Source organism: Sturnira hondurensis, unplaced genomic scaffold (assembly GCF_014824575.4).
Source record: "Sturnira hondurensis isolate 20B ecotype Veracruz unplaced genomic scaffold, ASM1482457v3 Scaffold0021143, whole genome shotgun sequence".
Classification (NCBI taxonomy): domain Eukaryota; kingdom Metazoa; phylum Chordata; class Mammalia; order Chiroptera; family Phyllostomidae; genus Sturnira; species Sturnira hondurensis.
The window spans coordinates 2552659-2567294 of record NW_028093774.1 but is presented as its reverse complement, the minus strand read 5'-3'; the positions used below and the strand labels follow the sequence as shown (position 1 = coordinate 2567294).

The 14636-nt window shown below is 51.0% G+C and overlaps 1 protein-coding gene across 5 annotated transcripts in view; it reads right to left on the bottom strand.

Annotated features, from left to right (window-relative positions):
- Nucleotides 1-437: 437 nt before the first annotated feature.
- Nucleotides 438-14636, bottom strand: part of SETD3 (SET domain containing 3, actin N3(tau)-histidine methyltransferase) — a 58092-nt gene continuing 43893 nt past the window's right edge. For all 5 annotated transcript variants that reach the window (XM_037031280.1, XM_037031281.1, XM_037031284.1 and 2 more), the window contains 7 exons: nt 14517-14575; nt 13615-13729; nt 8026-8100; nt 6526-6692; nt 5589-5674; nt 2468-2628; nt 438-1775 (listed from right to left, as the gene is read on the bottom strand). In XM_037031280.1, the coding sequence (XP_036887175.1) occupies nt 1320-1775; nt 2468-2628; nt 5589-5674; nt 6526-6692; nt 8026-8100; nt 13615-13729; nt 14517-14575 (1119 nt within the window). In that variant the 3' untranslated portion in view covers nt 438-1319. The remainder of the gene's footprint in view (nt 1776-2467; nt 2629-5588; nt 5675-6525; nt 6693-8025; nt 8101-13614; nt 13730-14516; nt 14576-14636) is intronic.

Genomic DNA, 14636 nt, shown 5'->3' with positions numbered 1-14636 from the left:
GCGATGTTCAACCAATGGCCGTGCAAACGACGGACACAGCCTTTTCAAAGTCGGTGACGGGCTTACTGAAGCATCAGGGTTGACATGGAAACGTACTGCTAAGACCGGTGATCCGTAATCTTAAGACTGCTGGCTTTCTGGGGGTGAATGCCCGTCCTGCACCAGGACACCATCCCAAGCCTAAGTTTATTTTCCCTAAAACTTAAGTGCTCTTCTTTCTTTGTGCCTGCTGCCAGCACGCCCCATCCCTCTGGAGCGCCCCCTAGCCACTGGTGAGGGCTGTGACCCAGCCTCCCCGAGCCTCTGAACCCCCCCGGGCCAGCAGACGGCGGGCAGGGGCGGGGCCCAGGCCCTGCCAGGTGGATGAGGAGGGTGGTTTGCATCAAAGTTTGACTCAAAGAGCCTGTCCCACTCCAAATAAAAGGAAGAGACCAATATATTAATCATGGTTTCCTTTTAATAAGGCTTTTTACTCAAAAGTGTAGCTTTGAAAATCTCTAGCTTGAGAAAACCAGAAGGGCCCGGGAGCCCCCACTCTGAACCCAGCCGCGGAAAGCAGCGGCCGCCATGCTCGCGAACTCCGTCACCCACGCCGGAAACCAAACGAGCCACTTTGAAATCAGAGCCAACTCTGGGAACTAGAAAGATGATGTCTGTCCTACTTTGATTCAAGGAGAAAAGACAAGCTCTTAAGACAGTAAAACAACACAGAAAGTAAACAAGTCTTTAGAAGTCACTAGGGGTGTGTGTGTGTGTGTTTATATAATTAGGATTATCATCAACATTTAAAACTGTTAAAAATAAGGTTGCCACCTTACCTTTTTTTTGGTACTGGAGTGTTACATTTTTTAGGGGGGGAAAAAGATTTTGCCCAGCCAAGCCCCCAAACCCCCAGCTTGCTCTCGACTGCGGGACTGCGCCGCACCCCCGCTGGCAGGAGGCAGAGAGGCACTCACTCGGGCTGTCCCGGGACAGGCCCACAAAAGCACAGCCGAGAGAGGAGCTAAATCCTTCCCCAGGAAGAGGACGCTTTGCCCACGGTGGGTCTGCAAAGTCGTCCGAGGCACCTCTCTCCCACTTTTGCTGTCATGGTCTGATAACTTGCTTGTTTTGCCTAAAAAGCAAGATGGCAATCTTAATCAAAAAAAGGGAAGCTAGATTTTTTAAATAACTTAAAAAATTATTTTTATATAAAGCAGCAAAAACACTTTCCTCTCTGCAGGAAAAAAAAAAAAACCTGAACGTGAAATAAGGAACCACAGCAACAGGAGGGGACTGCTCTCACAGGCGCGCTGAGCAGGTCCGCAGCAGCGGGGTCCTCAGAGCCGCTCTGTGACCTCCTCCACGCTCTCCGAAGAAGGTTCTTTGGCATCTTCAGTTGCTCTTCTCCGTTCCTCTCCATCTAAACTCTCCTCTTCTAACCTGGTCCCGTTGGGGACAGAGTTCTGGCCATTGACTAGCCCATTTTCTGTAGCCTTTGTGTGGCCGGAGGCCTCCGCAGTCGGGAGGGCCCCCTGCCCCCCGGCTCCCTCTCCCAGGCTCCGCAGGACCAGGGGCAGCCTCGAGTCCGCCCCATCGCCCTCCAGCAGCCCCGGGTTACTCTCCTCGTACTTGGGCAGCGGAGCTCGCTCCTCCATTTGCTTGCGGTAATATTCCCGGTTCGTGGCTGCACTCTTCACTGCTTTTTCCAAAATCTCTTTTTCACCCAAGCGCAACTTGATGGCCATTCTTGCACGAACAGAAAGGTCCTGGCTTTTCAAGATGGACCTGTCTTCCTAGAACATGAAAACGAGCAAAATTAGTCATAAGAAGTTTAAATCAGCAAAACTACAGGGACAGAAGGCAGGTCAGCGGTGGTTGGGGGTGGGGCGTGAGAGACACTTGGGGCGTGACACAAGGTTCTAGAACTTGACCATGGAGGTAGCTGCATGACTATACACTTCCATCAAAATGTGCACTTTAACACTGTGAATTCTAGTGTGTGTAAACCATGCCTCAACACAACTATCATGAAGCAAAAGAGAGAGCCTAAATCCAAGGTGCTTTCACACATCTGACAGAGAACCTCCCTCGTGTTTGAACTTGTTCTCTGTCTTGTGTTGGGAGTCAACGGGGTTCCAGGGCTCAGCCCTTGACTGAATGAATGAATGACCAGATGAACAAATGAATGACTAGATGAACAAATGAATGAATGAAAAGTATTTCAAGTGAGTGCCCCAATGATAAACTTTGAAAGCACAAATGAAAGCTTCTATCTGTTGTATCATGGATTGGAAATCATAGAGAAGTATCAAATAATGCAATAAATTTATTTTCTAATCAACAATGCCTGAATAGGATTCTTTTGTTAAGCATAAAGGTGTTAAATAAAAACGAAGAACTAGAGTAATTTACGTGTAGGGAAGAATCTCTTACTAAGCACCTTCTAAAACATGACAAAGGGCGAATCCTCACGCAGTCGAATTACCTCGCTGGTCGTCTTGTATGTCTTTAAAAGAAGCGAGGCTCGATCCTCCAGAAAGGCCCACAGCCGCACCTCATTGCCCCAGCTCACGGGGTACTCGGCGTTGCCCAGGGTGAAGACTCTGTCGATGGCGCTCTCCCCCAGCAGATGCTCCTTCAGCTCCTCTACAAGAGGCACAGACAGCCATCCGTCGGGGGACGGCACCCCTCGTTTCCACAAGCAACCCACCTCACACGGCAGCTCCTCCGACGGTGCTGCGTCCCTGTGGCTTGGCCCCCAGGCCGTTCCTGACTCTTCGGGAGAGTCAGAGCTAGTTTCGGGCAGGAAAACAAGGCGAGAGCTCCCTGAGCTGGCTCGTCGGAGCCTCCATTTTCACGGTTTTCATGAGGGCCCCGAGAGCCTTGGGGCTGTTTCACCAGCTACCCTTTAAAACACGATCTACGGTGGCATTTTGACAAGAGCCTTCCTCCAAGCCATGAGCCCCATCACACCAGCCGCGCGGGAAAGACGTTCAGACGACAGTGTACGAGCGAAACTGAACACCAGCAGAACGCTGCCCGGAGCCTCCCGACTTAGGTCTGATCGGGGCTACTCACGTAGTGGACCTCACCCAGCTACTGACCCCGACTAACAGCAAAGCCACGAACAGAGAGAAACAAGAACGTGAACCAGGAAAACCACAGTTCACGAAAAACGTGTGGATGCCCCTCACTTGTCAGGAATTTAAATAGCAATTGCAAATAAACGCAAGCAAACATCTCAATTACCTTCAACTACATTTAAGAGGAAAGAATTCAGCAACTGCTCTGAGCGGTTTATCTCCTGGCACATTCTCTTCAAAAGACCAAAACACACTGGTTCTATTCATGCTCAAGACATCCACCCGCTTCTTATGTAATTAGGAGACAGTGTCTTTTTCAGAGCAAAATGCCCCGCAGCTGTCACTATTTACCATGCAAATGCGAGGGCTGCTCTTGCCAGCAAACCAAACTCTCATCAGTATCAGAGAGAGTCGAAGGACACACCGATTGTCTCGACACGACAAACTGTCTGTGGCTAAAGAGAAACCAAAAAATCAACAGCAGATCTAAAATGATTCAAAGAGTTTGTCTTTTGTTTCAATTTTAAACAAAACAGAAGTTAATCTGATGTTCAAAAAAGAAATTCATTAAGTTGCCTTTGTCAGCAAAAGATTTTGATAGTTCAGGGTTTTTAGATGTTTGATCCTTTAGTTTGCATTCTTTGTATAAAGTCATTAAAAGTTTAAAAATACCCTGAGTGGTGGAAATTTGTTTTCAGAAGCCCCCAAAACTGAGGTTTCCGTTTTCGTTTTCTTCCTCGGCCCGCCCGTCTCAACCTCCAGGCAGACAAGTGCGGCAGCGCACACGGCATGCTCTCCGTGCCCCTCTCCGACCTCAGTTCACGTTTCTGGAGGAAGCAAACCCACAGGTGGGAGGAGGACCCAAGGTCACCACCCTTGGAAGGTGAACCCAGGGCTCCTGCGGTCGGCCGCCTCCCCCTGCTCCCCTCTGCTGACCAGCCCTGGACAGATGCCCTGCGTCTAGGACCTGCCCTGTCCTCACGGGATCCTCAGCCTCCCCCACCACTGAGGTCTGGTCATGAGCCCTGGTCATGCCAAGCGCGGCAGGCACCCTTCCCCTCAGCCCAGGTCCTCCGGCCCCCGGGGGCACCACGGTTTCTTCTGTGGCTCGTGTCATTGCACCCAGCAGCAGCCACACGGGATGCCTGGGGCGTGAGCTCCGGAATCAGGCGGGGCCATGGCTTGCCGGCAGAGTGGCCCAGTTCTTCACCCTCTGTGGATTGCTGTCCCTGTGTCAGACACACGGGACCCGTCTCTTGCCAGGCTGATGAAACCGTCAAGCCTGCACTGCACTTGGCACTGCGCGGGCACCAGGGGTGCTCACCGTCACAGGGCTGTCCTCACCACCGTCGCTCACTACAGACCCCCTCAGCCGGTGAGCTGTGACAACGTTCAGTCCGTCCCCCTGCACTACATGCCAGAGAAACCCACGGTCAACCCTTAACTCGTGTCCATTACATGGAACTGACCAACCCCTGCCGAAGCACGAAGTCACCAGAAGCTCTCACCTCAATGACAATGAAGCTACCGCAATGTGGCTGCTCAAGAGGGACATGTGCCACCTGGTGCCCCAGCACTTTTGGCCTCTTGTCTGGGGACTAGGTGTCCTCTACCTCCATGCTAACGGAGGCCACTTCTCCTGGATCTGGACACGAACGCGGGGAGCTGGGGACAGCAGAGCCCAGCAGAGTCCCCTCCAGAGGCCATGGTTTAGGGCCACGGCCCAGGCAGCCATCTCTGGGAGAACACGCACTTGCCAGTTCCACTAGGCGACCACTGCCCCGCTCCCACCCAGCCTGCTCCACACAGGATCCAAGCGAGTCAACACCGCCAGCAAACACACGCGGTTAAAGTGAGGCCTCTGCGCCAGGCCGTGCGAAGCACCGTGTCAGGTGAACAGGAAAACCACCACCACAACAGGTCAAGTCTCAGAAACCCAAACCACCTGTCTTAAGCAAACATGACATAGATGCTCAACGCACATTTTTAACTCTTTCTGTGCCTGGAAAGAGAGGCTGGAGACAAGCACGTTCTCGGACTTCAGCAGACTCTGCTGGCAGCTTTACTGACTCTAGCAGGACGCCGGCATTAAGAGGCCTTCTGGCCATTCCAAACTCAGAACACAGGCCTGGGTAACAAACGAAGCCTGTCGCCCCCGTGGGCCTTCGCCGAGCACATGACTTCGGTGTCAACTTGTTACTGCCGGGGGGAAGTGGAAAGGAGCACATCAAAACCTCCCATCTCCAGAGGTGAGATTTCGACACAGTTAGACAATCCAGGATGTGCTCAGTGCCCTTCCAAGGCAGTGGAGAATTGTTCATGACAAATGCACATTGACAGCACATTGAGGATTCCACAAAACATATTCAAGGTAAAAAAGAACAGCTTCCTTCTCCAATATTGCTAACTTACCTCTGTTAAAAGGTACTTTAGTTTTCAGCAATTTTACCTTTAATCTGAAACCCAGTGCTTTATATTTCCATGAACGGAAAAAAGGGACCATTTCTTCCCGACGTGATTTACCTTCGGTCATGCAGAACACACGGAGAAAAGCCAGCAGCTGCGCAGAGACGGGCGGCTCCGTGAAGTGCAAGGCAAACACGCTGGAACTGCCAGAACAGGAAGATCAGTCACCCTCTGCAGCGACCCGCCCACTCCCAGTGAAGTCCCCTAAACTACAGTACGTGTGGACGGGTGGCCGTCCTCCTGGAGCCACACATGCGCCATTCCAGCTCCTCCTCTGAACTGCGAGAGCACCGCCCCCGGCCCCCATCCCCGCCCTGGCCCACTCAGCCCTCGGCCTGGCTGGCTGAGGACAGCAGCGACCACCCCGCACGGTCTAACAGCCGCAGCCACAGCCAGAGTACAATGCGCTAAGAGAACTAAGCACACTGTGGTTCTTAAAAAATGTTAACAATAATTTATGTTGAGTTCACATTTTAATCATTAATCAAATATTGACAAGTTCAATATAAAAAGGGCCGGGTAATCCATTTTCATTAAGAATAGTTCCTCTGTTCCCTGGAGAACTAATAAATCATAATTCTTGTCTTCTTTATCATTTTGCACCTCGAATGCACTAAAATCCTAAAGAATTTAACCAGAAATTTTCGAAGTGACTAAGGATCACGACTTCATTACAGAAACTAATGGTGGCAAAAAATTAAATGGAACAAATTGATCCAGGTCATTAACCTTTTCAAGGTGAACGACATTAATGACACCGAAGTACTTATTTGACTTAATGAGGGTTTCAGGCCACAGCCCCTGGAACTGACTGTGAACACTCCCAGCAACACAAATACGTTTACCCAAAGTCGCGGGGCACCAGGCGCCTCCACAGCGTGAATGTGCACGTCACAGGGATAAAGGGGTTAAGACAAACTACAGTGGACGAGTTTTAGCTCCACTCCAAATAAACATCATGCAACCGGAAACAGTTCAAGCGGTTTCTACGTACGTGGGGATGCCAGCGCGAGCCAAGACCTCGGCCTTCATCGCGTAGAGCCTGTCACTTTTACTCACTCCAAGCTTTATTTTCACTCTGTCGTGTGAATTATTGTCAAAGAAAAAACCACTGTGGATCACAAACTCTGCATTTGACCGAGTGCCATAAAAAATGTAAATCTGAGATGCAGTAAAGAAAAAATAAAGGGACATAAGAGAGACTTAACATCCATTCTCAGCACAGAGTAGGGTAAAGGGTCAGTTCTCACAGACACGACAAGGCTTTACACTAAGGCAGTGGGACCACGAGGCAGGGACCCTGCAGTTCTCTGGACAGTGCCTGCGCCCGGGGAGTGAAGTTCCCACAGGCGCACAACCTCCCCACCTTNAAATCTGAGATGCAGTAAAGAAAAAATAAAGGGACATAAGAGAGACTTAACATCCATTCTCAGCACAGAGTAGGGTAAAGGGTCAGTTCTCACAGACACGACAAGGCTTTACACTAAGGCAGTGGGACCACGAGGCAGGGACCCTGCAGTTCTCTGGACAGTGCCTGCGCCCGGGAGTGAAGTTCCCACAGGCGCACAACCTCCCCACCTTCCCAAACTGCCAGAGACGAGGAGGAGCGTCACTCCCTCACCCAGGGGCCTCAGTGCACAGGAAGGAGCCAGGCCTTCCCACGAATCCTGTCCCTGGTGGGGGTGGGGAGGGTGCGCAGATGGCAGGACTATCCCTTTGCTGCTGCCCTCCACGGTGCACCTCGCTCCTCCCCATCCAAGAGCCTCTCTTCAGGGCCAAGAGTCTGGGGCGCTGCCTGTCAGACGTTCATTTCTACACCTTGTGGCAATTCTGAGCCTTCTGCCAACTGCAGATCAGTACGCTTTGTTAGACTAACAGATTTCACTCTACCTCAATCATAGCATCAGTGATTCACATCAGTTCTGGATTCTTTTGTATTACCTGCTTGGTCGTAAGACCAATAGATAGAATGCAGGTATGCAGAGGGGCACATTTTCAAATGAACTGAAAGGCTTAATCCTGCCCCTGTCCATATAATTAGATACAATAATTAGATATAGAAACCTCACAGATTAAAGTGTAAGTACAAGAAGGTAGATCTGTACTTCTGATTTCTTTGTGTTTTTGCCACTTAAAGGGCCTCCTCTCAAAGGGTCTATTCAACAGGGGAAAAATGCAGTTTATAAAATTGAAAACTTCGCCTCACTTTCATAACACAAACTTTATTTCCAGTTGACAACTTTACTAACATTGGGTCAGTTGTGCAAGTAACTGCATTTAAGTCGTTTTTTCTTTGTGGACTTAGAGCACAACGTGTTTACAACAGCGTTATGTCTCAAGACTCATTCCCCAAACAACCCTAAATAGAAGTCCCCAATTTTTCTGACCATGTTAAACACCCTTCACAATTACCAACAGGGCAGAACCCCAGGGCCCAGGGCCCGCCCCCCCCCCCCCGGCAGCCCCCCCTCCGCTGGGCCCGCCCCCGGCCTACCTGCTCTCCAGCCCGGAAGTCCTGCAGAGCCACGCACTCACAGCGGTCATCCTCCAGGTTGTACCCTGTGGTGATCTGGGGCAAGGACAGGGGTCTCTCAGGAGGGTCTTTTGCGGGCAGTTAGAGGATAAAAGCTATCCACAGGCACTTAAAAGCACTTCGCATGCCTCATGAAACAGGGCAAAGAACTGCTTGGTTATTTTAATAAACACTATTTACACCAGAAATTCTTACAGAAGATTCTGTACCTAAAAGACATCCTCTTAGGAAAATATATTGTACAGATTATCACCTGCTTGTCTCAACGAAACATATACCATTTATTACAAAGTTACTGCCTTCCAGCTCCGCTCCCACCAGGGACAGCGGATTCCGGACCTCAGGAGACCTCCATTGACTTGCAAATACCGTCCCTAACCAACGCTGGCTTTAAGAAACTGAAGTGGGTTTTCCACAGAGAAAGAATCAGGGGAAAAGAAAAGCTGTTTCTGAGTTTATATGCATACTTTACTCCGAAATTAGAGAAAACTTTCAGATAAGCAAAGGAGAAATAACTTAGTTGCATCCTAGTCACTTTCTTCCCACTGAGACCTACATCATGAGTTTCTAAGCCCATTACAAATAAGTACAGGAAACCCACCAACTACACAAAAGCCCGCATTGCTCCCCAACAAGTCTGTCCTGTGGGGGCCAGGCAACCTCAAGGTCTTGGCACTCAAGCCACAAAACGCCCTTCGCACCTCAGCTGGTCAGCATTTTGTCTCACATTTTCCTTGGAATGTTTCCTCCTGGGCCAGTCCCCTGCTCGACCGAGGGCCTGGGGCTTTCTTGCCCAGCTTAACCTTTGCAAAACCTCCCAACAGGCCCCCAGCCCCAGACTGCCATTCCTTTGGCCTGAGCACCAGCACGGTGCTAGCCTCCAGTCCACACACCCTCGCAGCGAGCTCCCATAGGCCCGCAGGAAGACAGCCCAACTCACTCGTGAGGCCAGTTCACAAGGAGGCCCAGGCCTTCCCCTTCACCTTCCAGACGTGCCCCTGCCCTGCGAGGCCCGCCACCACTGTTTCCCTCACGCTGGGGACCACCCTGTTTCTGTTCCCCCAGCCCACCCCCGCCACACCCCGGCTTNCACAGAATGCCCTTCGCACCTCAGCTGGTCAGCATTTTGTCTCACATTTTCCTTGGAATGTTTCCTCCTGGGCCAGTCCCCTGCTCGACCGAGGGCCTGGGGCTTTCTTGCCCAGTTTAACCTTTGCAAAACCTCCCAACAGGCCCCCAGCCCCAGACTGCCATCCTTTGGCCTGAGCACCAGCACGGTGCTAGCCTCCAGTCCACACGCCCTCGCAGCGAGCTCCCATAGGCCCGCAGGAAGACAGCCCAACTCGCTCGTGAGGCCAGTTCACAAGGAGGCCCAGGCCTCCCCCTTCACCTTCCAGATGTGCCCCTGCCCTGCGAGGCCCGCCACCACTGTTTCCCTCACGCTGGGGACCACCCTGTTTCTGTTCCCCCAGCCCACCCCCGCCACACCCCAGCTTCTGCTGCAGGATCAGGGCCTGGTGGTGAAACCCCAGCCCCCTGCCCCCACCAGGCACCTCTGCTGCACCTGACGCCTGACACTGCCTCTGGGAATACTCACTCAACGCATGGCCCGCAGGGGAAAGCACAAAGCCCCCGATGTACTATATTTTGCCGTGTATAATGTATTTTGCCATGTATAACGTGCACATTTTTGCCCACATTTCTGAGAGAAAAATAAGGATGTGTATTATACATGTGTAGTACTAATTCCATATCTATACAAATGCATTTAGTTCTTTTTAAAAAGATTTCATTTATTTGTTTTTAGAAAGAGGGGAAGGGAAGGAGAAAGAGAGTTAGAGAAACATCAGTGTGTGGCTGCCTCTCATGTGGCCCCCACTGGGGACCTGGCCTGCAACCCAGGCATGTGCCCTGACCAGGAATTGAACCGGCGACCCTTTGGTTCAAAGCCCACACTCAAGCCACTGAGCTGTACCAGCCAGAGCTGTTCTTTCTATTTACTCCTATGCATTAACACTGTAATCTAGAAAGCAATGGTGATATCCACATGCAAAATGCCCCGGAATAGGATAATCAGTTCTGTTTCTAAATATAAATAAGTAATTGAATTTAAAAATGAAAACAAAAGATCTTCCCCCCAAGTTTGGGCCACAAACATGGGTGCGCGGCACACACGGCAGCGCATTATGCACGACAAAATGCAGTACATTGAACGCTCCTTCTTCCGAGTCTGCCCCTCCCTTACCCCACCCCCCATCTCTCCGACTGTTTGTAAAGGCTCGTTCATTACTTTGACCTCCTCATTTTGCCCCAGGGAACCAAAATTCAAGACCAACAAGTGCTTCTTGCTGATACAGGTTTGCGTCCAAAATAAAAATAGTCTAGGGAACAGCATTCTGGGAGAGAAGGCCACATGACAGCAATCTTTAAACCCAACACCTCAGAGGCAGTGCTTACCTAAGCACGTATCTAGAAACCCTTCGTCCTCCTACAAGACCAACGAGCCAATGAGAAAAAAGGAAACAACGAGAAACACACAAAGCCTGGCGTTCTGGCACAGCAACCCCATGAAGTCCCTGCCCAACACCAAAACCACTTTTCTGACCCCAGACCTGACCTCGATAATAAGGTATGGAAGAGGGACTGCCCATCAACTCCAGATCTGAAAGTCTAGAACACAGCTGTGTGGTCACTGGGGGACGTGGCAGGACACGGACGGACAGACAGACGGGAAAGGAAGTCCAGGTAAGCAGGGGCCCAGGGGAAGGGGAACAAGGCAGTGGGGAGGGCCAGCAATACCCCAAATAAACAGGCAGAAACACAGGAGACAGGTGCCAGGATTGGAAGGGAGGCTGCGGGAGGGGGCGTGGCGACTGTGCAAGCGCTCAGGACAGGGTGGCCTTGCCTGAGGAGCTCAGTGAGCGGTCAGTCCTGCAGATGACTCAGGGACAGGGGTTCAGGCAGAGGGAACAGCAAGTGCAAAGGCCCTGAGGTGGGTGTGGGCCAGCATCTGAGGAGCCATGGGGGAACAGGTCTGTGTGCGCTGGGGTGTGGCGGGGGCAGGCTGCGCAGCGTGCCTGTCTGCCACTGGAAAACGGTAGAGGCCCTATGGCTTCTTACTTGGAGACTGGAAGACCCCTGTCAATCTGAAGGTTTATATTTTTCAGTACTCAACGGAAAGGCCTTGAAGAGCCTGCCTCGATTCTGCGTGACTCCCCGAATGCTCCTTCACCCTGACTGCAAAGTCACATGTTCGACTGCTGGGCTGAGATTCACCCCTACCGGAGCTAACTCAGGGCCTACCACCACTTAGAAGTGTGCCGCTCTGTATAAATCAACAACCTCGAGAAAGGGAACCTGCTGTTTACATCAATTTTGAACAGGTCAGGCAGAACTTTCTTACAGCTCAATACCAAGTCTCATAAACGTGTCTGAGTTTGTTTCTGCGAGTGGCCAGAACCAGCTCCTGGTCGTCTGCCCCTCTGGCTGAGGTGCACCCTGCCTCCCTCTGCTCCTGCTCCCGAGCTCCTGTCAGACTGGACCCTGCCCCGCCCCTGCAGCCAGGTTTGGGACATTGCTGGAAGCACACAGCAGGGCTGGGTTACTCCCTAGTGACAGTCAGAACAGACAGACAACTGTCAGGGCCCACGCACATGAAGAAAATCTGCTGTTGGGAAAGCCCAGCCTCACCTTCCAGTACCTTACTTTTTAAAAAAGAGATGAACTGCTAGTACATGTCATACACAAATTTTCAGCATTAACTGATTCTTAAACCCCACCGGATGGAATTTCCCACGGAGTCCCACAAGCACAAGGGGACAGCGACACAAAGGGGTGGAGTGAGCCGAGCTGGGAAATGACTGACCGCTGCACTAACACCCTGTGTAAACCTGCTAAAGGGCCACAGCATTTCTGCCGGACTGGGCGAAGTTCAAGACCACGTGAATAGTAATAGAGAATAGAGAACAGTAATAGACAGCATTAGTATTGTCATCGATCCACTGCTTTTGAGACATACTTACTTTTTTTACTTTTTAGGGGAAAAAAGTAAATAGTCTAATCCCACTTACAAGAAAGCAGAACAAACACCAGTGTGTGTGTGTGTGTGTGTGTGTGTGTGTGTGTGTGTGTGTGTGTGTGTGTGTGTACGCGCGCGCGAGCGCACGCACATGAGTATGCAAGGGCTCAAGTGCACAGCAAAGGTTGGGAGAGACCTGTAGGAAGCCAGGCCGAACCCTGACGCTGGGCGGAGGCCACTGGGGAAGGAACCTTTGTACTTCGCTGCAGAAGTTTCTGGACTGTTTAATTTGCTTTGTGTGTTTACAATAAAGTGTGTATTTTTAAATTTTAAACATAAAAAAATAAACTGTAATGACCAATCCAGTCATGAAAACCAATGATCTAACCAAAAGACAAAAAGAATGCAAAATTTTATTCATTAATAAAAAAATGAAATGTGCTACTATTCCTTAAGTGGCTCATTAAATCAAGCACATCTAAAATAAGACAGAAATGGGCATGTAAAGGTGGAGCTCCTCTTCCTCCACAGTGCAGGCGTGATCTTCCCCAGCCAGCAGCGGAGTGTGCCGTCTAAGTGTCTGGCACACCCTACACGTGTGCAGGCCGCTTTGTGGAACTGGATGTGAAATATTCATTCACAGCATTTTCCCAGTCTATTTACAATAGTGCTAATGATAACAAAGAAAGCCTATGCTGAACAAAAGATTAATCAAACCAGTATACCAGTATAATGCTTAAAAATTCCGAACGTTCTCAGGAACAATCCTGTTTGGAAGTCCTGACGTCGGGGAACCTTTCCCAGACAGCCACCCGGGCATGGGGCCACCGGCCTTGCTGTTCCCTGGAACCCAAGGAATGCCGAGCAGCAGGCGGCAGCTTCCTCCTGTTACGCATCATTGTTAACAATCATCATACAATTTCCCTGTTTCTCACGTCTCCTGCCCAGCACTTTCCAGTCCGATGACGCAACTGAGCCCTGCATTCAAGGCCGACACCCCAGTGCACCCCCTGCCGCCCCAGCACCAGCTTGGAACAAAAGCAGGTGAATAAATGGGGCCAAGGATGTGTCAGCACGTCAGGGGAAGGCAGGGGGACGGAAGGAATCGCAGAGCTTCACGCAGGTGGAACACAGTCAGCAAAGGAACACAGAAGACAGACAAGAGAGAAGAAAGTGCCCCCCCCCCCCAATAAATCAGTACTTTAAGAAGAATAAGAAGAAAGAAACTTGGTTTAGTCTGTGGTTCAGTAAGATAAGAAAATGAATGTTCAGGCTGGAATGACGGCCTAGCAAATAAACGCAGTTCACTGCGGTTTTCAACAGTGATGTAAGATTCCCGGTTTGGGGATTAGGTCAACACAGCAGAGGAAAACACCAGCCTCTGCTTGCGGGCAGCAGGAGGGGCGCCTGCCCCCCCCTGCCCCCCCCCTCAGGAGGCAGTCAGGGAGAAGAGGGTTTGCATGGGGAGCTCCACTTTCGAGTTTAACCACAGCAGCGCCCCCAATCCAGCCCAACGCAGAGGAGGGCATTACCAGGCCGTTGGTGTGATTGCACATGTCCCACAAGGGAATCAGCGCCAGGGTCACCCGGGAGCCGTCCTCCGTGGGGATCTGGTTCTGTCGTGTCATCACAGAGGAGACTGCCCACCTGCAACGACCAGAAAAGAGGTGACTGACTCGACCAGAAACAGAGGTCTGACTGCTCCTGTACCTTCACTCAAACCCTTTCCTTAGTGTGATGGCTCATCGCCTTTTACCATTAAATCTAGGTTGGGGGGGGCAGGGGCAGGCAGAAGGAAAAGGAGCCCCAGGGGACCCAGGAGTGAGCCACCGACGGAGAATGTTCCTGAGAAGCCAGAGGACTGGATGGAGGGCCCGGAGCAGAGGTCCCTCCCCAAAGCCCCCCCCCCCCACCTGCCTGGGTCTTTGCCGCTGCCAAGGCCCCTCCCCCGAGCCAGCCCACCCTCTTTACCCCATGCTGACTCTGCACCTATCTTAAGCCTCAGTGAAAACAATGTAACTCTTTTCTGATCAGAAATTCTTTGAAGAGTGCTACAAAATGTGGAGGGCTACTGTTTTATTATATTGTACAGCGAATTAAATCTTTTGTTTAAAATAAAATCCCACTTTAAAAAGACTAATGCACTCTTTTCGAAAAGAAGAAAAATCCTCATGACTACCCCACACTGATGCTCACCTCCAGCCCCACCTGGCTGCCCCAACCAGTCCCCACCACTGCGGGTACGTGGCTCTACCACAATGACACCCCGCCCCAGCTGTCCGTGGACTTCTGACAGATGACCTCTGTCTCAGGTTTTAAAAACGGTCACATGGGTCACTTCTTACTGAAGCATTTCTCACTTCCAAGACCCCAAATTCCCTTAGAAACCACCCCCCAACACACGCATACACACAACACCCCCCAACACACCAACCTGTAGTCCTCATAAGTGAAAGAATCCTTCAAGGGCAGTTTGTTGGCATGAGGGTGGGTCTGGGAATTAGAAGTTTTAGAAAGCAGGGGTGAGAAGAGAAAAAGGGAAAACAGAAATCAG